This window comes from Emys orbicularis, chromosome 7, assembly GCF_028017835.1.
Source record: "Emys orbicularis isolate rEmyOrb1 chromosome 7, rEmyOrb1.hap1, whole genome shotgun sequence".
NCBI classification, from domain to species: domain Eukaryota; kingdom Metazoa; phylum Chordata; order Testudines; family Emydidae; genus Emys; species Emys orbicularis.
Window position 1 is genome coordinate 38,003,285 of NC_088689.1, and position 24,668 is coordinate 38,027,952.

General features: G+C 40.8%; 1 protein-coding gene across 2 annotated transcripts in view; it reads right to left on the minus strand.

Moving 5' to 3' along the window:
• The window catches only part of PCDH15 (protocadherin related 15), a 751,423-nt gene that overhangs the window by 145,138 nt on the left and 581,617 nt on the right, over positions 1-24,668 (minus strand). For both annotated transcript variants that reach the window (XM_065407245.1, XM_065407244.1), the window contains exons 21-22: positions 15,351-15,491; positions 12,431-12,543 (exon numbers count right to left, since the gene is read on the minus strand). In XM_065407245.1, the coding sequence (XP_065263317.1) occupies positions 12,431-12,543; positions 15,351-15,491 (254 nt within the window). The remainder of the gene's footprint in view (positions 1-12,430; positions 12,544-15,350; positions 15,492-24,668) is intronic.

The window sequence follows — 24,668 nt, forward strand, 5'->3', positions numbered from 1 at the left end:
TATGAATGAATCTGTTCACAATTGTCAGAACCAATTTGCCAGGCTGAAAGATCTAGGAAAATCTGTGATTTCTCCTATCCTTCTGGCTGAGGTAACCACAAAGTACCAAGCTGCACATGAGAAAAGCTAGAGGAATAGTAGTTATGGGTTCAAAAGAAGGCAGGCCCATTCTTTAGAACACCATAATGAGCTTCTATGATGAAACAAAATTAATGAAAATTGGCCTTTATTAGCTTGACAGCTTTCAGAAACTGCATTACTAAAGGAAGAGACTCCACAGGGAGTCACTACATCCTCCATTAGCACTAAATATAGTTGCCTCACCCTTGAATATACTAAAAGACAAATTTTATTTTATGATGCACTGGATAAATTTAAGAAAATTAGAATTAGGGACCAAAATTAGACACCATCAGAAGGAGGTTATCCAAACTATTTAATGACTTGTTTTCATGGCTTGAAAACAGTGGCGATAACTGAGTCAAGTAGCTTTTGGCACCTCAGGCCAAGCTGGAGGAATAGGAGACAGGGACAGGTTGCTGAGATGGTCATGGTGACTGGATTTCTGAAATAATAGGATGTCTGTACAAGGAGGAGGCCAGGGCTCAGTTACAGTTAAAGTCCACAAAACAGTTCCTCTGTAATCAAGGTGAAGCTATAGAAAAATCAGTTTAATTTTGTGTCTTCATTTTCTGGGTAATAAGGAGGAAAAGATGGAGTATTTCAAAAGATTGTAATTCCAAAGTATAGAGAACGTATCTATCCTTGTAGTTGCTGCACAAATGAAGTACTTTGAAGTTGTGGATTGGAGGGGAAAAGTCTACTTTTGGACATTCTGCAAATCTGAATAAATATTTGTAGGCTGAAAATTTATTCTGATGATATATGGTGGAACATATATCTGGTTGAATATATACTGTCTGCTGTCATCATGAATTCCCTGGTTATGCTGATTTGCTTTAAGACCTACGGATTTTGGGGGGTTAATTTTAGGATAGTTACTGTTCACTGGACACTTGTCTCCCACTGAATGCTGAGGTAAATCACTGTTGCAGCATTGGCTGAATGGACTAGAATGGGATTTGGCAAAATCTAAGGTTTGAATAGTAGAAATATAGGTGAACTTTTAGATTTCCAGTGCATTTTACTATGAAGGTGATTCTTTCTGTAGAACCACTTGTCCTGCACAGACATCTCGGTCACATAGTTTCCCCATCCGAAGAGTCTGGTTTCTGTCACTGTAATGGTCTAATCAGGATCTGATAGTATAATTCACCTAAGGAGGGAAATGGATAGAGTACATGAGACCAGATATTTCCTCATTTTAGAAAGTGACGTTTTCTGTTCCATTGCATACATAGAGAGGACAGGTGGTATCTGTTGTACAGCAAACTCTAGGCACTATATTGAAGAAAGTTATAAACCCAAGGGGCAAAAAGGGACTTGCATGGCAGATAGACTAGGCTGAGAGCTGGTTGTTAGAGAGTATTTTCTGAAGCCTTTCTTAAGACAAATGCATGCAGTCCTCCTGAGTTATGAAGTGATCTCTCAGAGCCTAACAGGGTTCCAGCGCACACTGGAGAATTTATGATAGGTCTTCTAAAGAGATTCAGCTTTCTCTAGCCAGTCATCTAAATAAGTCAGAATATTAACCTCTTCTTAGTGATGGGCAATCAAAGAGACTTGGAATCCTTACAAAATCCATAAGCCATAGTCACACTGAAAAGGAGGGCTGTATGTTGTAAAGACTGGTTGTTGGTCTTGAAACCGAGGTATTTCTGAAGAGAACTGCAATAGGTATATGGTGAAACACATCTTGTAGATATATGAAAACTAAATATTCTCCCTGCTGTACAGCTGATATTACAGAGAGAACAGATTACATCTTTAACTTCTTGTACTCTAGAAAGAAGTTTAGCCATCTGAGATCTAAGAATGAAGACTCCTGATTACTTCAGCTCTAGAAACAAACAACAGAGAAAACGCCTTTGTCTGGTCAATCTGAAGGGACAAGAAGGGTAGCACAAATAGGGTGTTCGATACAGTTGTATACAACATCTTTATTTAGAGAGCCAAGAAATAAGGTGAAAACATTTTTGAGTTTGAGGGAAATGAAGCAAATTCTAAACAACCACCATTTGAACCTATAGGCAGACTCCATTTGTCTGATATTATGTTTTCTCATTCTGAGAAAATGGGTAATTCTCTTCCTCTCTCAAAAGAATGCATTGGAGGGGCAAGCCAAAGAAGTCAGAATTTGATTTATTGGGGGTGGAGACATCCTGAATGTCATCTCTGCCTTTGTGACATTGATTACAGCATCCTGAGCCAGGAAAATTGAGCTGAATGGGATTGAGTTTGGGAATCTATCTATACTAGAGGTGTATTTACACACCTCAGTCAGAAAAATCTGTTATTGCTTTATCACCTGTCTCCCAGAATGGTGAGGAGAGAAGCCTTGTTTTCTGAACATTGGTGGCACACAGACAATAGCAATAGAGCGTGTTTTGTGTGCTACCACTTGACTGCCCATTTTTATGTATAGACAAATCTTGAAAATGCCCAAAGTAGAATTGGCTAGAATGTCACAATTCAATTTCTCTTGAATCTGTTTTGAAATGATCTTATGTGAAGAGAAGCCTTCTCAATATCCCTCAACCAAATGATAAATATTCTGATGAAAAAAGATGTATGTAAAGATGCTGCCAACCCCTTGCCTCTCTATCAAACATCATCTTTAAGACTGTTTCCATTTTTCTGGTTTAATAATAAAAACCCACAACTTCTGAGGAAATTAAGTTTATTAGTGTATTCTGCAATAATGGAATGGATGAGAATAAGGATCCCAGATATTCTTTTTCTTTTAAAGGAATTTATGTATTGTATTAAATACTAATGAAGAAATATCTACTATCAGGTCTTCAAATATCCTTTCTTTAAAACTGGAAACACATGGAAAAACTTTTTATTTTTTCTGAGGGTCAGAAAAACCCCAAGCCCTCTTTTTTATGATAGCTGGAAATATAGAATTCTCAGAAAAAATTAAGATCATGAGCACTGCTATGATTAAATGCCCCGTGTCCTCTGTGCTAAACTCCCTCGGGCTGGTGTCCTCGAGTTCAGTATTTAACTTTGAAAAAGAAAGATGATGCCTACTCTTGTTACAAAACCTGAGAGAGAATATGCTTCAATTTCCTTTTCACCTTTGAGGGCATGTCAGAAGAGGAAGGCCTGTCAGGCTTCTTAGCACAAGAAAAGGGCACTTGCTTGATGGGCAGAAATAGTTCTTGCTCATATGTTTAAAGTGGGATTGACCTCTGTAGAAGAGGGTTGAGACAGTGGCTGCAATGACTGGCTTCTCTGAAATCCTTGTTGAGGTCTGGATCCCATAAAGGAAAATAGAATCAGGAGCAGGGATGTCTAAGGTGACTTAGGACTCCCATCATGGTGGCAATGGAGTTGGAAAAAGGCCAACATGTAACATTTTACTTTTGCTGACTCTGAAGAAGTTTATGGAGAGCCTGCACATTTGTAAGAAATGGAAGGATACCTGTATCACAGGATTTTGCAGCTGGCTGGGTCTTGCTGAACCCAGGCATCACAAGAACACAGAATCTTTTCTGTCTGGCCACTGCGACAGAGCAATTGGTAACAATCCTGTTATATTTCTCTGTTTTTCCCCATTGTCAGTCACGTTTTGAAAGAAAAAAAAAAACTCCCCTGAGGAGAGCTGCACATCAGCTCCTCACTGAAACAAAGTAAAAACTCGATCATGTGCGCATTAGCGGCAGTGAACTCCTGTGTTTTGAAAAATGCTACAACAGTACTTTCAGGTGACTTCTTAATATATTTCCATAATTTTGTTCTGTGTCTGCATATTCAGTGAAATCTTACAGCACTTTGGTTGGATTAGATCTGCCTATGGTGTTGACAAATCTAGTCAAATGGAAAACATTACCTTCAAGTGGAAAACATTACACCTGTTAATGGCAAAGAAAAGAAGAAAGAAAATCCTGCCTGTCATGAAATATCATTTTTATACAGTAGAAATGTTCACACTGAACAGTATTATTACTAGTCCAGGAAAAACATGCCATGCTACATCTACATCACTTTCAACAGCCTGAAATTCTGATCTTCATATATCTTGCGAGGGGGGGAAAAATCCCTAATAAACCGGAACCAAACTTCACATTCCTCACAAGTGGACCCATATTTAAAAATGAGATATGAGGGCATATTCTATGACTCTAAAGCAGACTAAAAGATTCTAGTATTTTCCTTTTTTTTTTTAACTATGAAAAGTCTGAACAATCTGTTTAATGTGCCCAAAGGCAACAACTAGGAGCCAATAACGGCTGCTTTCAGTTAGCATTTTCTTTTCTGCTATAGCAGCACATCACTATTAGCTATGATATTCTAGTTGTGAGGAGGAACTGGTATTTATTAATTAACAAACAATCCAAAATATTTTAAAGTTTTACCTTCTAAAAATATAAGTAATCACAGAAGATAGTTTTGCTAAAAATACCAATTTAATAATCTCTTTCTGAGGCTCATTTCACATCTGGAGTTCACAATTTTGTCATGCTAACTGTGATCCATTAATTAAAAAACTATAGATTTTCTATTCCCTGTTTTAGGGGGACTGAAAGTTTATATTGCTTCCAAAGTTCAGTGAGATAAATATGCAGTACTATATAGTTAGAGGAGGTCTTTCAGAATATGTCAGAATCAAAGAAATTCATATACTTGTTACAAACTGCGAAGTATCTATTTTTATGAGCATGGTGCATGCCTCTGTGTGTGTGCTTATGATCCGTTGCTTCTATGGAGGTAGACCATAACAGATTGTTAGAGGAACCAAGCACAGAAAGGTAAAACAATGGCCTAGGTATTGTGTCAATATTTTAAAAGGGTAAACAGAATGGTCTGGGTAATTATAGGCTTGACAGTCTGACATTGATCCTGGGCAAGATGATGGATCTACTGATACAGGATTTCACTAATAAAGAATTAAAGGAGCGTAATATAATTAATGCCAATCAACATGGCTTTATGGAAAATACCTCTTTTGGATGAGAGTACAAGTTAGATAAGGGTAATTGTGTTGATGTAATATACTTAGACTTCTTTAAGGCATTTGATTTGGAACCACACATTTTGATTAAAAAACTAGAACCTCATAATACTAACATGACACACATTAAATGGATTAAAAGTTGGCTAACCGAGAGGCCTCAAAATGGAAATGGAAAATCGTCATTGAGAAGATGTATTTCTAGTGGGGTCCCACAGGGTTAGTTCTTGTCCTGACACTATAAGATTTTTATTAATGACCTTGAAGAAAACATAAAATCTTCACTGATAAAGTCTGCAGATGAGACAAAAATTAGGGGAACAGTAAATAATGAAGAGGACAGGTCACTGAGAGAGAACAATCTGAACTGGTTGGTAAATTGGGTGCAGTCAAACAATATCCATTTTAATATGGCTAAATGTAAATGTATACATCTAGGAACAAAGAATGTAAGTCATACTTACAGGATGGGGGACTTTATGCTAGGAAGCAGTGACTCTGAAAAAAGTTTAGGGTGGGGGCTGGATACTCAGCTGAACACGGGCATTTAGTGTGATACTGTGACCAAAAGGGCTAATGTGATCTTTGGGTGCATAAACCAAGGAATCTTGAGTATGGAGTAGAGAGGTTATGTGACCTCTGTATTTGGCACTGTTGCAATCATTGCTGGAATACTGTGTCCAGTTCTCGTGTCTGTAGTTCAAAAAGGATACTGATGAATAGGAGGGTTCAGAGAAGTGCCACAAGAATGATGAAAGGATTAAAAAACATGCCTTATAGTGATAGGAGCTAGATCTATTTAATTTAACTAGAGACAGTTAAGGGGTGACTTGATTAAAGTCTTTAAGTACCTACATGGGAAACAAATATTTAATAATGGGCTCTTCTCTGTAGCAGAGAAAGGTATAACATGATCCAATGGATGGAAATTGAAGTTAGACAAATTCAGACTCGAAATAAGGTGTCCATTTTTAACAGTGAGGGTAATTAACCATTTACCAAGAGTTGTGGTGGATTCTCCGTTACTGGCAATTTTAAAATCAAGATTGGATGTTTTTCTAAAAGAGATGGTATAGAAATTATTTTGGTGAAATTCAATATCCTGTATTATATACAGGATGTCAGACCAGGTAATCACAACAGTCCCTTCTGGTCTTGGAATCTATGAATCTATTAACACTAATGGTATGTCTACACTGCAGAAACCCCCTTGCAGCAGCGAATCTCAGAGCCCAGGTCAGCTCACTTTAATTCATGTGGTTTGTGGTAATAGGGCTAAAAATAGCAGTGTAGATGTTCCCACTTGGGCTGGAGCCCGAGTTCTGAGACCCTCCTCCCTTGCTGGGTCACAGAGCCCAGGCTCCAGTCTGAGTGGGAGCATCTACACTGCTATTTTTAGCTCCATAGTGCAAGCCCAAGTCAGTTGACCGAGGCTCTGAAACTCATTGCTGCGGTGTTTTTGTTTTGTAGATGTACCCAATAATGTACCCAACTAGAGGACTTTGTGGCTTAGAAAGGGTGGTGGTTAAGCCGGGGCCAGAGACTGCCCTGGGTGTCAATGAAAAGCTGACAAGCTGGAAAACACACAGAGAGGGAGAAACTACAGCAGGGGTGGTCTGTTTCTTCCTGCCAGAGATTGAGAATACTCATGTGTGAAGGCTTTTTATTGTTTTTCCTCTTTGCTCTATGCAGTTTGTACTTTAGGAGTGAATAAATAATGCTTTGTTTTAAAGCCAGTGTTTCTGTATCACTGCAAATGTATGGTGTCCATAGGGAAAGTCTTACAAGTGCCAAAACAGAGTTGGACCTGTGTTAACATGGTTAGGAAGCCAAGGGCTGAACCCCAGAGATCCAGTCTAAGAGTGGGTGGACACCTGTTTCCACCCAGAGTGCGGTGCAGGAAGCCAAGCCTGTCACCTGAGGTGTGCACATGAGATAGACTAAAAGGGGTATAAGATAATAGTTTACCTTGTACCCATGACAATGGTGGCAGTTGTGGTGGGATTCTAACTGTGACAGTGGTAATTTGCAGTAAGTCAGAGACAGCAGTAAAAACAAAAACAACAAGGAGTCCAGTGGCACCTTAAAGACTGTTGTTTTTGTGGATACGGACTAACACAGCTACCCCCTGATACTTGAGCAGTAAAAACAAACATTTGCAAAGGTAAAGCAAAAGGGAAAATGGTTTGTTATTTCTGGGAAGAGACAAGGAAAAAAAGTTAGAGAAAATGAGTTATGCACAGCTTCCTAAAAAGCAGTCATGGAGATATGCAGAGGCAAGGGGACAGACCCCAAAAGCTAAGCAATCCACTGTTAGTTCAAGTGCTACACTCCAATAATTGGCACGTGTGCAGCAACCAGAGCAATGGCATTGTCCAGACTCAGTTCCTTAGGGCAGCAAAGCCTGGAGTGGCAGATTTAAAGGGAAAAGCTGCAACATGGGCAGGGGGGAAGTTGGAGCTGGAGGAAAAGCAGCATGCAGACCAGGAGAAACGACACTGGAATGAGAAAAGAATACTCCAGCAGCAAACCTATTCGGAAAGTGGGGACAGACATCATACCTAGCTCCTCAAGCAGCCTAGATTCTAAAGGCACATCTATACTGAACACTCTTTATGGCGGCATGTAGAGGAGATAACCTGCATGCACCCCTAGCCAGGGTATAAATAGCAGGGTAGATGGTGAGGTACTGCTTAGTGAGTGAAGACACACCTGAACCCTTAAGGCATATACCCTACACCAGTGGCATATACCCTACACCTTCAGGGGCCACGAGCAGGTTTCAGGGGGTCCGCCAAGCAGGACCAGTGTTAGACTCGCTGGGACGCAGGGCAGAAAGACGAAGCCCCACCGCATGGGAATGAAGCCCGGGGGGGCCCTGAGCCCTGGCACCCAGGACTGAAGCAGAAGCCTGAGCAACTTAGCTTCACAGTTCCCCCTATGGTGTGGGGCCCCTGCCAATTGTCCTGCTTGCTACCCCCTAATGCCACCCCTGGCTTTTATATGCAGAAAAGTCGTTGTTGTGACACAGGTAGGCCATGGAGTTTTTATGGCATGTCGGGGGGGCCTCAGAAAGAAAAAGGTTAAGAACCGCTGCCCTCCACAGCTCTCTACATGCCAAGCAATGGTTCTCCCATCAACACTGCTCTTTTTACCAGTGTAGTGTCCACTGCCTCGCTGCTGCTGGAGCCTTTCCCCTCTGCCTTGCCATTTCTGGATTCTTTTGCTGCTTTCTGTAGCTACACACCGCAGTGTGGATGCAGCCTGCTTTTCACTGAGGAGTGTAACTACACATACTCTACATGCCGCCCCCAGAGGTGTGCAGCGTAGATGTACCTTAAATTTTTACCTAAAACCACAGGTGGGGGTGACAATGTATTTTGAGTGCTTTTGAGATGAGTTGGTTGAATTGAACTTGGTGGCTGCTGGGGACATGAAACGGTATCTGTCTCCCTTACTGATGGACAAGGTCCTGGATGCCTTCCCCTGTATGGTCAGGAAGGACGATGGAAATTATGAGCAATATAAACAGATTACTGAAAAAATTTAAACCGACACGTGAAGCATACAGAAAAAATTTAAACCGACACGTGAAGCATACAGGAGGAAATTTCAGGGGAAGTAGTAGCCCCAAACCAACCCGGTTTTGAGACAAAGGAAAATCTCAGGCTGGCCTCCTAAGAATTCTAGTTTCATTTTTATATTGAGTTTCACCTGTTTGGGGTTTCAGTGGCAAAGGTTTGCACAGCTCTCCTAAAATGTAAAATTTATAAACAAAACAGAATGCTGGATTAATCAAGGACTGGATTAAAAAGGTGATGGAAAACTAACCGAGGTCTGCCCACAATCCCATAATCTTTCCATAATCATTGAATGTTTGTATTAAAATGATAATCAGTGAAATAGTTAACAACGCTCACAATATAATTATCATTAGGCTTCATGAGGCATTGATGAGGCAGTTAATACACTTGCTTTTATATACCCTTCTTCGATTCTACGACAGTACTTCATCAGAAGATTTTCTACACAACTATAAGAGCTATAACCTATTCTTTTCATCATAAAGCTAAGTAATAAAATATGTCTACCTCTACTATAGAGGTTTTTTAGATTCAGCACAAATATCCATCCATTTGAAATTAACATGAAAGAAGGAAAACAGTATTAATTTTACACAACGATCTAGCTTCTGTTACAGTTTATATTCCATCTGACTACACTTTGTAAATTTAGTGAGATGTTTTCTTAAATGAAAAATACGAAAGACAGCAGAAATAAGATCTCTAAAAGGAAAACTTTCTGCTTAAACCACCAATTTGAAATTCTATACTATTCCTTTGAATTTCATATTGCTGTTTTAAAATGTAAATCCTCAAAATGTAATCTTTCCTCATCATCCCCTTCTGTTAGATTTTTGCAAATTTATTTTGTAGCTTATTACTTTGCTTCAAAATAACTATTGGTTTCAGAAATATTGATTCCATTTTCAGCTATGGTAATAAAATGTTCATTATTGTTATTTGCCTAATCTATTTACACTTTCTAACCTAATGTTCTTCAGTATAGCTGCACTGAAGTTAATACTACTACACTGATTTACACCACCTTGTAACCTGGCTCATGTCTATGTTTTGGGCATTTCCATAATATAAACAAACAATAATACTAGTAGTAAATCGAAAGGCTCACAGGCTAGCATACTTCATTATATACTCTAACAACGTAATAAAACCTGAAATTAGTAAACAAAAAATATCGATGACCTCAGACTGATTAGTTCACTACATTTCATTCTGGAGTAAATATTTACAGCTAGTTTATAAATCTCTAGAAATATAGGGCTCCTAATGCAGTTTTCTGTAAATATTAATCCCTCATTTTTAAGAAGGTATAAATTAGTTGTAAATATTTGTTCCATAATCAAATGTTGCAAATTAAGCAGTCCAAAGTCACAAGTATTTGTTGTTTACTAATTTTCAAGAAAATTGGTTTGATCTTTATTAAATTGTTAGAGTGTAAAATAAAGTTTGCTTACCTGTCACCCTTTTGATTATTATTATTTGTATTATGGAAACACCCAAAAGGCCTCAGTCAGGATCGGGACTCAATAGTGCAATGTGAATGGTGTATACAGGCTGGATGAAAATTATCCAGATTAGAGTACAGCTAAAGTTTGCATACCTGGACACTTTGATTGTACCTTTGATTAACATTTTCAAAAAGGGGTTAAGACTAAGCTTCACACAAACTATCCTTCATTCTAGGCAAACCATGGGAACTGTGCTCTAAATGGGAACAACCTTCCAAATAATCATGGTTTCAACTGTGCCATTTTCAACCCTTGAACTTTTCCAGTGGATATTGCCTGCTAATACCCAGGAGCTCTGGAGACGTTTTATAAATCAAAATGGAGGCTGTGACAAAATTGTACTGACCAATAATACCCTGGCTAATCTAGAGAAGTAGATTGCAGCATGTTTTGCTATCCTATCTAGATGAGACTGGAAAAAGATAAACATTTGCATATTATTTTAGATGCTCTGGTCTCAACCTCTGTTGATGTGACAGTTGGCTGGTCCTTCCATCAGTCAATATGAATTTTTGGTGCCTGAAGCACAGTTATTTATCACCAGATATCATTGACTTTTTGTTTGTTTGTTTTTGCTCAAATTCTTGTTTCTATGTTTTATTTTAAACTTTTCATAGTTTGGGGCTAAATTATCCCTGCCTGGGTTAAAAGTTGTGGGAAAGTTAGTTTGTTTTTAAATCTTCACAAGGATTCCCCCTTGTAATTCCACAGTGACTCTGGTTCAGATAATCTTTCCCCTCACCATGGATCCCACACAGTGTGACTCTACAGGAGCCATGTTGAGACATAATCCTCACGTCTGTAGTAGCCCTGCTTGAGGCAATACAGGAAAGGTAGTATAGCACAGGTATGGTTATGGGACAGAAGAGGGAGACTTACATCCCTCCCAGGCAAGTCAACTCTTCACTGCGGCCTTCCCAGTTTCCATAACCTCCCTCAGCACTGACCACAGACCTTGGGGGCTCTGTGCTGCAGTAGCAGCTGAGTCCCATATCAATGCAGAAGGTGAAATCTTTGTGTTTAGAGGTATGTGCCACATACAGAACTAATAAGAGTATGATGCAACCAATTTTTAGTAAGAGAGTTCCATTTTGTGATTGCTATGGCCATGGGAATAGATAGGAACAGGACTGCTTCTCCTACCTCAACAACAAGCATAGCAGTGTGAAACAAGGCAGCATCCTGTGTCCAGAATGACCACCACAAGGTAAAACACAGTGTTGAGCAATAGAATAACAGAACTATACTTCTTCAGTCGGACGCCTTTTATTCTTTGCACATCTGCTCCAGTAAGGCAGACAATAAAATTTGGAAATTCTATGCTAAATTATACCCTCCTGCAGATTTATACAGGAGAGAGGATTAAAGGGAGCCACGGAACTCTGAGAAGTTCACCTCAAGAAAATTCCTTCAAACTGTTCCTCCTAGAGGGAAGGATTTGGAGGTCTGTGAAGAAGGCATGCCGCACAGCCTCCTAAACTTATGCATCTCCAGGATCTACAGATAAAGAGATCCATATCCAGAACTTATGTACGGTGATGTTGTCTGTGCAGCTCCTCCACCCTATTTCCCTCCCAGTCTTCCCACGCTTGTATATGTGCAACTCTTTCCCCCTTCCCAAGGAGTTGCAGGTTAACAATGCCACAGTTAATGATGCTTCTACTAGCACTGACTTAGGCACAGACTTCCACTGTGACATTTCCCCCCTCTTCTTGGCAGTGCATTGACAAAGAGGTGGATATGTTCAGGCAGAGGTGGTATTCTCCCCTTTGTGTAACTCCAGCCAAATTAGTTTCTTCTGCTCATGGTAGTCAACACTTTCTGAAAATCAGTCCCCTTTAATGTGTCTCATCTTGTGCACACAAAAATTGAGGCGCTACAAATAATTAGTCACTTTTGAAAAAATGGTCTAAACTGCCACACCGATGTAATAAAAGTTTCATTACACCAGCATAATCAGTAAATATGGTCAGTCTTTCTAAGCCTGGGTCCAACCAATTGTCAAGAGGTATAACATTCAATAACATGAGACTGAAAATGAAATGACTACATTGTTAGCCTCTCGTATCATTACAAATTAGTACATTTTTGTAATAATTTACAGTGATAATAAATTTAGGACTGTGCAGGAAGCATCACAGAGTGGCATTAGGAGCACACTGTAATAATCACTAGCATACATAAGATAGGAGTTCAAAGAGTAGCTGTTTCAAATGTATCAGGAGAAGTACTAGTGATGGAAACGAAACACACTATACCTGTATTCATCCTGGGTAAACCGTGGAATTACAGAGGGTTGCAATACAGCAATTTCTACAGTGGTGGTATTGAACTTCACAGGATCACCATCATCATATGCAATGACCACTAGCTATAAACAAAACAAAAGTCACTCATTTAATATGGATAGAAATATTTTATGTCAATTTCTATCCAGGGTACTCTTACATTTTCAGGAGCTCACAAACCAGATATCTATTTTTAAAAATGCAAAACAGATGCTATCATGAAATAACATAGGGACATAATATACAGGTAAAAAAGACAACAATAACCAAATATAGGCTTAACTGATCATGCAAAGTTCAGGAAATCTTTAAACAAAAATATGTTGCACACTTGAACAACATATTCTCTTATACAAAATACAGGCTCCAAAATATGGTGACAGCCCAACGTACATTCTTTAAACTATCCAGTGGATTTCCTTAATATAGTGTTTCATCAAACCAAAGATAAGGTTGAAACCATTTCTGCTCTTCTGCCATAACAGGTAAATCCCAATTTTACAAATCCTCATTTTGGAGATTCTGCATCCCTGTGCCTGATAATAGGCTATTACATATTGTCCATTTTTTCAGCTCCCCAACTTATGGATGTTATCCCCCAAGAGCAAGGCTGTCTCATGATTCAAAATGGCACATTAAATGTTGGCAAGCCAGCATGACTTTGGCAACCTATATACATTTTAATGCTATTTTGTAATAAGGATTTTCTGTTTTCTCTGATTATAGATTGCCCTCTTCCTGCAATCTGAACATTACTTAACCTGCTGTACCATAGTGCTTTTTAACATTAAATAATTCCCTCAAAAAAGCTTTTCAGATTGAGAAATATAGATTTCCAAATTTTCAACAAACTGTGAATTCAGTGCAGCTGAAAGGAAACAGAATTCAAAATTGAAGTCCTATATCCAAAGAACAAGTAATGCGCTACAGGCAGCAGGGCGAGCCCTGTCACACCAGACCACCACTGTGCTAGAATAATAAATTAGAAAGATCTCCTTAGATAGTAAGGGTACTTTGCTTATTCTTGTTTCTGTTCATGTTTTGTTGCTTATTTGGTGTCCATCCCTATTCAATCCTAGATCCCGTAGCTGAGACAAACCAGGTTGCTGGTAAATAGGATCATCTATTCTCACTCAAAGATGAGAGGTTTGAAGCACAGCTGTCAACTAGTAAGAGGACAACAACCAGACTACTGAGACAGAAAATGACAGGACAGCCTACACCCCAATACCTCTGCCTGTAAGATCAGTTTTATTTCAAGAATTCACCACTCTTGAGTTACTCTGCACCTCACTCCAGCACAGCCCTTCTATCCCCCTTCTGCATGAGGCCCATCTCTTCGCAGAATCAGTAGGGTCAGTGCAGAGACAACATATGTAGGAATGTAGCAGCCATTTGTCCTATAGTTGTGTAGCTGGGCTTCAGAATTTGGCCACTTAATGAAGAATTCATGGGAAGCATAGAGGGGCGATAGAAAGCCTATGTCATATTAATACTAATGTGAGCACAAAATAATTCCCCCTCTGGAAAATTTTATCCATGTATTGACTCAAAAGCAAATGAGAAACTTTTCATGTTGTCAGATTAATCCACAGAATGCAACATTATTCATGTCAGAAATTTGAAACAGTGACCTGTCAGGTTTATTTCATTACATTTAAAAATAAACAAACAACTCTTCTATCCTAGTTTCAAAAATATATAAACAAAAGGAAGGGAAAAACATGACTTAAGGATATTTTGATAGACGGTATTATCCACATCAGGAAATTAGACATCAAAAATACCCCAATCATCACAAGATGAATGTATACATTTTTCTCCCATTGACATTTTGTCATTTTCAGCTAGGAAAAAGTGTGATTAAGAAAGAGCTATTATAACCCAACAAATCAAATGAAAAACACTAATTGTTCTATATTTGAGCCTCCGTCTTCAGGTACGATAAAAACAATACCACAAAAAACGTAATTCCTAGTTAAATTATTCTTTGCCATCAATTTTTTTTAGAGTATGTCTTTAATAAACTGAAAATCCCATCAAAGTTTCATCAAAACTTTATGCTGAATTTCTTACCACCATCAGACAATTAATAGAAACAGCATTTTCATTCTAATTACGCTTTTTGATAGACTTTATACAAGACAAATACATAGACAGATACACAGTACGACCTCTTACACAAGTTTCAGAGAGAAGGCTTCTCTTCCCCATCTCTGCCCCTTTAAGAGAATTCTCAGACACATCTGGAATCAAACTTTGTCCTGACTTGTACTCTGTATGCCTCTACTGAAGTCAATGGGTTGGATAGAGTGTATGGTAGGGGAGAATTTAGGTGGTTCTTATTTGCCTTGAAGATCCATTCTCCCATTCATTCAAAACTACCATGTCACAACCACTATCATAGTGCCTAATTGGATAAGGCTTTGTCTGTCTGTCGGCATCTAGCAACACTGCTCATTAACAGACCTGAAAGAGATCATTCTTAATCTTTTCCCCCAGAAACTGCACAGATTATTTCACAGCTCTCATAGTTTCTGCTAATCTGAAAGCAAACAATGAGGGCTTGGAGTCTCTCTCTCCTATATGACAGGAAAATATAGTGCTAGTAGGCCACTTGTGGCCCTGAGGATAAATTTTGTACAAATTATGGATATAGTTTTATTTAAAGAAACAGAACCAAAAATAGTATCTCCGGAACAGTAAGTCCTATAATATTTAGAAAAGAGGAAACAAGGTTTTAATTCAAACTACATTTTCTTCAATCACAAATGAAAACTGGTTAAATTTGAAATAATACATAATATAAAACCAAAGGTATAAATGAAATAACATTTGTCATATTTCATATTTTATTAATATATATGCATATGCCTGCTGATATTCATACCTTAAATATCGTACTGGGCTCTTCATTAAGATTTACTCGGGTTACTACACGTCCTGAATTTTCCTCTACATCAAAAATGCTAGCACTGTAAGGGAACTGGATGACATCTACTTTGTATCTTACACGACTTGCCGGTGTACCCTGTAAGGCAAAAGCATATTTACAATTGTAAGAATTCAGCACAAATATTTAAATACTTTCTTAGTTTTGCACAAAATAAGATGTATAAAGAATGGGATAGAAAACAACATTGGAAAATATTATAACATACACTGTTGGCCTATCCCCACTGGGAAAACTATGTTCATTTCTAAGGGATTCTCCCAAAAAAGATACAGGTGACATTGAAGAGGCCCAGAGATGAGTGATGAAAATGATTAGCTGTTTGGAAATATTTCCTTATAAAGAAAGATTGAAAAGACAGGAACTGTTTAGTTCAACGAGGATATAAATAAGGGGTGAGGATATACAAAATAATTAATAGAACAGAGAAGTTAAATCTCATAATACAAGAGCAAGGGGACATTCACTGAAACTAAAACACAACAAACTGATAAAACTGATAAAAGGAAATAGTTTTACACAACCTTAGAACATTTGCCTCCTTCCTCAGACATCACTGAAAAAGGCACAGCACTGCTTATGAGCTTTTCTAAACTACATCCATTTGCACAGAGAAGACTGTTAAGAGATTGCATTACAAAATTGTGTGAATATGAAAATATAGTTTTAAACCACTATTATAACTCTGACATACTCATTCAGTTTTCACCAGACCACTAAAATACACCTTTGTGGCATGGGGATGCTCCATCAAATTTAAAGTTACAAGTTGAAGCTGTTCCACTTTGTATAAATAATTAAAAGATCATTGGAGCAGGAACTTGAATTTGGATCCATCACATCCCAGGTGAATGTTCTAACAAATGGGCTATTGGGCATAAGCCTGTCATTGACAGCAGCATCACAGTCTCCTTCTTGTCCTCTGTGAATGGTGCCTAAGTCCCCTTATGAATTTAGCTCCCAGCAATTCTTTTTCATCCAAAACTACTTGGTGAATTTGTGCCAAACACATCTATAACAGGCCAACCCAAACCTGTATTTTTCAGGGAATAAACTCATTGTTTACAACATTTTGCCCAGCTCTAGTCCTGACCAGCTCCAAACAGAGCTTGAAAATTACTTCTTAGAATAGGAATGTTTGTGCAACCTTAACTATGTGTGTTTTTACACCAATAAGAACATCAATAGTTACTTTAGCTAGGACAAACACTAGAATTGATATATGTAGAGCCCCATGTGTTTCACAAATGTGAAACACAAAACATGAAAAACAATGAAAATAAAATAAAACAAAAATACTCACTCCCACAGTGGTGGCTCTTGTGGTTCCTGTCCCATAAGACTGGGACCAATTCCCCGTTCCCAGAGTTGTGACTTGGCACATGAGATCGCAGCACCTCTCAGGCCAAATTTGAGTGAGTGGCATTGTGACCCAGTGTGTCAGGTTGCAATACATGGAGTGGAGAGCCAGGCTCAGCCCCATGGGACAGAGCCACCTCTGCAGAGTGAGTGTGGGACATGCTCATTCTGTGCTGCCCCACCAGGGCCTCCCACCTCCCGGGGACAGGACCCAACCCCCTGGGTTGGGGGGAGGGGAATGGATAAAGAATTTAACAAGAAATACCCCAAAATAGAACAAAAAGTATTATTAAAATAAAAAGAATTTCATGGGTCTTTAGATATAAGCCTTCATGCATCAGGGAATAAACCAAACACTGATTGACGAGGTTTAGAAAAAAAGATGTGTATGTGCTAGTTACTCTATAAGTGTCCATTTTGGAGTTTCTTGAAACCTCTTAAGAAGTATCTGGTATTGGCCACTGTCAGCGACAAGACACTGGACTAGAAAGACCACTGGTCAGATCCTATATGTAAATTCCCCAGTTCAGAACAATTTGTGAGCTGAATTACGAACTGAATGTCCACCAATTTCTAATGGCATCACTACTTTCATAATTATATGCTTTGAGCCAAATGTTGCTGTTACTCCTCCGATTCCATTCAATTTGATGGAGTTTCATAGTTGTAATTGAGAGTATTATTGGGATCTATGATTTTTGAGATTTTAACTGGCAGAGTAAGGAACAGAGGCATTGCTACAACCTCTAATATAGCTTTCAGCAACATTTTAACATTTTAATTATAGTATAACTTCCAAAACACCATATAGACACACATGTTCGGTTTTCAGTTTCTAAAGCATATCCACCTCTGTATGTAATTAAATAATTAGGATCAGTTAGTCCACAGGTGTGCAACAGAAGCTGAGAAGGGCATATGCACCCCCGGGTGCCTGTGCACAGCAGTGGAGTAGCAGTCCTACTGCTCCTTGGAGCACTTTACTTGTTGATCCAGGTATTTTGGAGGCATAAGTCACCCCAAGAGGAACAAGATGGGGGATGCCATGCGCAGGTGCTCAAGGAAGTGTAGGCTGCACTCCTGTAGAGATGCACCTGCTGCCCTCCCCCTGCCTGACAGGGAATTCTGCCACTCAACATGCAGCTGTGCTTTAAAAGCACTGCTGACCTGTTAGATATCAGATTTTGTTTTACATACAGAATCAGAAAACAAAAAGAAGGATGTACTCTTCATCATCTGTCAAGGCTTACTTACCAGTGCTGATGGAAAACACAATGTATCAATTTGATTTTAAGTAGCTACTGTAATTAACATATTATATACTGAGCCCGCATCCAAGGAAAGGGATTTATTATAGAAAGTCTACATCTATCCATGCATGTGTCACACAGATCCCAGATACATTCACTACTAGAAAAACAAATTAAAAGGGGAAGCAGAGGAAAGGCAAGGGAAAGTAAGAATCAATATTGGGAGAGTATAACAAATTAATTTTTCAGCTACTGTAACCTGATATGATGATGTATTAACATTAACAAACTAAATAAATAGCATTTTATAATAGAGGTTCATTTAACTGATTTCACCTCTACTAATACTAATATCTTAAATAAAAACATTTTCTTTAAAAGGATGCAATTAACTAATGCAGGGGGTCCCAAACTGTGAGCTACAACATAGTCCTGGTTGGTCTGCTAGCACAACTGCATTCTCCAGTCCAGCAAATCTTTAACTCCATGTGACTCATGTAATGTAAATAAAAGCTGCATATTTTGGACAGAGTATAGAAAAAACTTTATTTAAAAAAAAAAAGCAAGCTGCAAAATGTCAAGTTTAATTCAAGGGCTGTCGATTAATCGCAGTTAACTCACGTGATTAGCCCCCAAAAAATTAATCACGATTAACTGCAGTTTTAATCGCACTGTTAAACAATAGAATACCAATTGAAATTTATTAAATATTTTGGATGTTTTTCTGCATTTTCATATATATTGTATTCTGTGTTGTAACTGAAATCAAAGTATATATTATTTTTATTACAAATATTTGCACTATAAAAGGTAAACAAAATAAACAGTATTTTTCAATTCACTTCATACAAGTACTATAGTGCAATCTCTTTCTCGTGAAAGTGCAATTTACAGCTGTAGATTTTTTTTGGGTTACATAACTGCACTCAAAAACAAAACAATGTAAAACTTCAGAGCCTACAAGTCCACTCAGTCCTACTTTTTGTTCAGCCAATCGCTAAGACAAACAAGTTTATTTTAATGTAGCTTTCATGGGGGCCCCTGTGGCATGGGACCCCGGGCAACTGCATTGCTTGCTACCCCCTAATGGTGGCCCTGGCTTTTATATGCAGGAAAACAGTTGTTGTGACACAGGTGGGCCTTGGAGGTTTTTACAGCATGTTGCAGGGGCCTCAGAAAGAAAAAGGTTGAGAACCATTGCTTTACAGTTTGTGTCAATCCTTATGATCTATCAAGTGGTATGTTAAACAAAGTACAGAAGTACATATCCCTGGGATGCTAAGAGAGTTACAGCTGTTAGCCAGCTGGGTGAAATGCTGATGGTGATAGCAAAAAAACAGAGGCTGTATGATGAAAGGGTAGCTGCTGTAGAGCACTTCAAGGCCTTGCAGGTTCTGGAGACTCTTTGGCGCTTAATTAGTCTATATAAAATTTATACTTTTATTTTAAATAAAGTATTTCCTATTAATCAGGGCCTTCTCTGAATATCTTAAGAAAGGTATTTTGTATTTGTTTTTCCAAACTGAGATTTTTGCTCACTTATATTGGTTAACATAAAATGATTTATTATTCTTGTTACTATCAGTCTACCCTATTATTATCCTAGTTACTTTTCTTCTTTGCCACTAGGAACCAGCTGTGCTCTCTTTCCAGTCAGAGGCCTGGTCTACACTATGCATTTAGGTCGAATTTAGCAGCGTTAAATTGAATTAACCCTGCACCCATCCACACAACGAAGCCATTTACTCCGACATAAAGGGCTCTTAAAATCGATTTCTGTACTCCTCCCCGAAGAGGGGAGTAGCGCCGAAATTGACATTGCCATTTCGAATTAGGGTTAGTGTGGCCGCAATTCAACAGTATTGGCCTCCGGGAGCTATCCCACAGTGCACCACTGTGACTGCTCTGGACAGCAATTTGAAGTCAGATGCACTGGACAAGTAGACAGGAAAAGCCCCGCGAACTTTTGAATTTCATTTCCTGTTTGCCCAGCGTAGAGAGCACAGGTGACCATGCAGAGCTCATCAGCACAGGTAACCATGCAGTCCGAGAATCGAAAAAGAGCACCAGCATGGACCCTACGGGAGGTACTGGATCTGATCACTATATGGGGAGAGGATTCCGTGCTAGCAGAACTACGTTCCAAAAGACGAAATGCCAAAACATTTGAAAAAATCTCCAAGGGCATGATGGAGAGAGGCCACAATAGGGACTCACTACAGTGCCGCGTGAAAGTTAAGGAGTCAGAGAAGCCTACCAGAAAACCAAAGAAGCAAACGGAAGGTCCAGGTCAAAGCCGCAGACATGCCACTTCTGCGCTGAGCTGCATGCAATTCTAGGGGGGGTCGCCACCACTACCCCACCTCTGACTGTGGATTCTGAGGAGGGGGTAATCTCAGCTATGCCTGAGGATTCTGCGGATGGGGAAGATGAGGAGGAGGAGGAGGAGGAGGAGGAGCTTGCTTACAGCACACAGTACTCCATTCTCCCCAACAGCCAGGATCTTTTCCTCAGCCTGACTGAAGTACCCTCCCAACCCTCCCACGGCAGTATCCCAGACAATGAGGCCATGGAAGGGACCTCTGGTGAGTGTACCTTTGTAAATATAAAACATGGTTTAAAAGCAAGCGTTTTTTAATGATTAATTTTCCCTGAGGACTTGGGATGCATTCGCGGCCAGTACAGCTACTGGAAAAGTCTGTTAACGTGTCTGGGGATGAAGCGGAAATCCTCCAGGGCCATCTCCATGAAGCTCTCCTGGAGGTACTCCAAAAGCCTTGCCACAAGGTTTCTGGGCAGTGCAGCCTTATTCCGTCCTCCATGGTAGGACACTTGACCACACCATGCTAGTATCAAGTAATCTGGTATCATTGCATGACAAAGCCTGGCAGCGTATGGTCCCGGTGTTTGCTGGCATTCAAGCAACATCCGTTCTTTATCTCGCTGTGTTATCCTCAGGACAGTGATATCGTTCATGGTAACCTGGTTGAAATACGGGAATTTAATTAAGGGGACAGAGGTGGCCGTTCCTACTGGGCTGTTTGCCTGTGGCTGAAAAGAAATCCTTCCCTGCAGTTAGCCAAACGGGGGGTGGGGATCATTGGCGCTGAGCTTTTCGTGTTTGGCTAGCAGGGATCTTCCCTGATACCAGCCACACGGTGGGGGGAGGGGTAAAGCGATCATCCCAGAGAATTGGATGGGGGGGGGTTAGTTTGGTTTCTGCAGGGATCTTCCCTGATACCAGCCACGCAGTTGGGGGAGGGATAAAGCGATCATCCCAGAGAATTGGATGGGGGGGGGCTTAGTTTGGTTTCTGCTGCTGCACGTTAACAGGAAAACCGCAGCACTCAGCGGGCTTTGCTTGGTATGTGGGAAAGGAGGGCGCTGCTTTTAGGAAGGCTGCAGAAGCTGAAAGACAATGGCTTACCATGGCCGCATGCAAGCCGAATTCTGTTGCCCGGACCTGCGTCTGTGATCTCTAACACCAAAGCCACAGGCACTCAATATTAAGATGCAAAATGCGACCTTGTACCGAAATCACATGTGCTATGTAATGTGAATAGTGTTGTTCACCGTGAAAGAGTATAAGCATTGTTCTGTAAAATGTATCTTTTTAAATACTTCTCTCCCTTTTTTCCCTCCCTCTCGCAGCTGCAAATTTTTCAAGCCTCCCTCCTCCGTCCTGAAGGCTATCTCAGATAAGGCGGGGGGAAAAACGGACGTGAGACGAAATGTTCTCTGAAATCATGGAATCGACCCGCAATGAAAGAGCTCATCTGAATGAGTGGAAGGACACGGTATCAAAGTACAGGAAAGATGCCAGTGAACGTGAGGACAGGAGGGACCAACGTGAGGACATGAGGGACCAACGTGAGGAGAGGAGAGATGCTCGAGATGAGAGGTGGCGGGATGCAACGCTGGGGCTGCTGCGTGAGCAAACGGACATGCTCCGGCGTCTGGTGGAGCTTCAGGAACGGCAGCAGGATCACAGAGTGCCGCTACATCCCCTGTATAACCGCCCTCCCCCCTCCCCAAGTTCCATAGCCTCCTCACCCGGACGTGTAAGAATGTGCGGGGGCGGGGGGGGGGGAAGGCTCCGTGCACCCTCCCACTCCACCCCAGTGGACAGCCCAAGCAAAAGGCTGTCATTATTTTGAACTTTTTAGTGGCCTTTTCCTTCCCTCCTATCCTCCTCCCAAACCCCACCCGGGCTACCTTGTCAGTTCTCTCCCTCTTTTTATAATCAATTAATAAAGAATACATTATTTTTAAATGATAGTGACTTTATTTCCTTTGAAAGCAAGCTGTGATCAAAGGGGGAGGGTGGGTTGCTTACAGAGAATGAGTCAATCAAGGGGGCAGGTTTTCATCAAGGAGAAACAAACAGAACTTTCACACTGTAGCCTGGCCAGTCATGAAACTGGTTTTCAAAGCTTCTCTGATGCACAGCGCTTCCTGGTGTGCTCTTCTAATCGCCCTAGTGTCTGGCTGCACGTAATCAGCAGCCAGGCGATTTGCCTCAGCCTCCCACCCCGCCATAAAGGTCTCCCCCTTACTCTCACAGAGATTGTGGAGCACACAGCAAGCAGCAATAACAATGGGAATATTGGTTTGGCTGAGGTCTGAGCAAGTCAGTAACGTGCGCCAGCGACCCTTTAAACGTCCAAATGCACATTCTACCACCATTCTGCACTTGCTCAGCCTGTAGTTGAACAGCTCCTGACTACTGTCCAGGCTGCCTGTGTATGGCTTCATGACCCATGGCATTAAGGTGTAGGCTGGGTCCCCAAGGATAACTATAGGCATTTCAACATCCCCAACGGTTATTTTCTGGTCTGGGAAGTAAATCCCTTGCTGCAGCCGTTTAAACAGATTAGTGTTCCTGAAGACGCGAGCGTCATGAATCCTTCCCAGCCATCCCACGTTGATGTTGGTGAAACGTCCCTTGTGATCCACCAGTGCTTGCAGCACCATTGAAAAGTACCCCTTGCGGTTTATGTACTGGCTGCCCTGGTGCTCCAGTGCCAAGATAGGGATATGGGTTCCATCTATTGCCCCACCACAGTTAGGGAATCCCATTGCAGCAAAGCCATCCACTATGACCTGCACATTTCCCAGAGTCACTACCTTTGGTAGCAGCTCAGTGATTGCTTTGGCTACTTGCATCAGAGCAGCCCTCACAGTAGATTTGCCCACTCCAAATTGATTCCGGACTGACCGGTAGCTGTCTGGTGTTGCAAGCTTCCACAGGGCTATCGCCACTCGCTTCTCAACTGTGAGGGCTGCTCTCATCTTGGTATTCTGGCGCTTCAGGGCAGGGGAAAGCAAGTCACAAAGTTCCATGAAAGTGCCCTTACGCATGCGAAAATTTCGCAGCCACTGGGAATCATCCCACACCTGCAACACTATGTGGTCCCACCAGTATGTGCTTGTTTCCCGGACCCAGAATCGGCGTTCCACGGCTAGAACCTGCCCCATTAACAACATGATCTCCAAAGCGCCGGGGCCCGCCGTTTGAGAGAATTCTGTGTCCATGTCCTCATCACTCTCATCGCCGCGCTGCCATCGCCCCCTCCTCCTCGCCTGGTTTTTCAGGTCCTGGTTCAGCATAAACTGCACGATAATGCGCAAGGTGTTTACAATGTTCATGACTGCTGTCTTGAGCTGAGCGGGCTCCATTCTTGCCGTGGTATGGCATCTGCAGTGTTCACCCCAGGAAAAAAGGCGCGAAACGGTTGTCTGCCCTTGCTTTCATGGATGGAGGGGTGAGGCTGTACCCAGAACCATCAGCGACAATGTTTTTTGCCCCATTAGGCATTGGGATCTCAACCCAGAATTCCAATGGGCGGGGGAGACTGCGGGAACTATGGGATAGCTACCCACAGTGGAACGCTCCGGAAGTCGATGCTAGCCTCGGTACATGGACGCACACCGCTGAATTAATGTGCTTAGTGTGGCCGCATGCACTCGACTATACAATTGGTTGCCAAAAATTGAATTCTGTAAATTCGGAGTAATCCTGTAGTGTAGACATACCCAGAGACAAGATTCCACTTAGACAACTGGCAATTCCTTTTCAGACTGCATTCCCATCTGTAAAATCTGTAAACTTACTTTCTTTCCCTCACTCTTTGTCTACCTTGTGTACTGATATAGTAAGCTCTTTGAGACAGGTGGAGCTCCTACTCTTGTTCAATATCTAGCACAATGAGGCACCAATCTTGTTTGGGGCTTCCAGGCCCTGTAACTACTATTGCAACAACAACAACTGTATTATCAACACAAGATGCAAACTTCCAAAACATATTTTCCCCCAGCCTATATTACAGGAGGAGCAGGCTCAGAGCTTCAGGGAGGAGCTTAGTGCATCGGGGGGCCATACCAAATGTATTTTCAGCAATATATCATGAAACATGTTCACATCGAAGCAAACCAATTTATTCTGTGGAGGGGCACACAATTCAACAGAAACCCTGGCAGTTGAAATGATGGTTTCCCATCATGACAAAAGTTCTGTATGAAATCAACTGCCAACCAAAGAACCATCATGGAATCCCCTCTAGACTTGTTAAAGCAGCATTGCCTCAGGTGAGTTCAGTTAGTGGGGCACTGCACTATAGCATTTATCAACTTTGTTCTGTTTAAT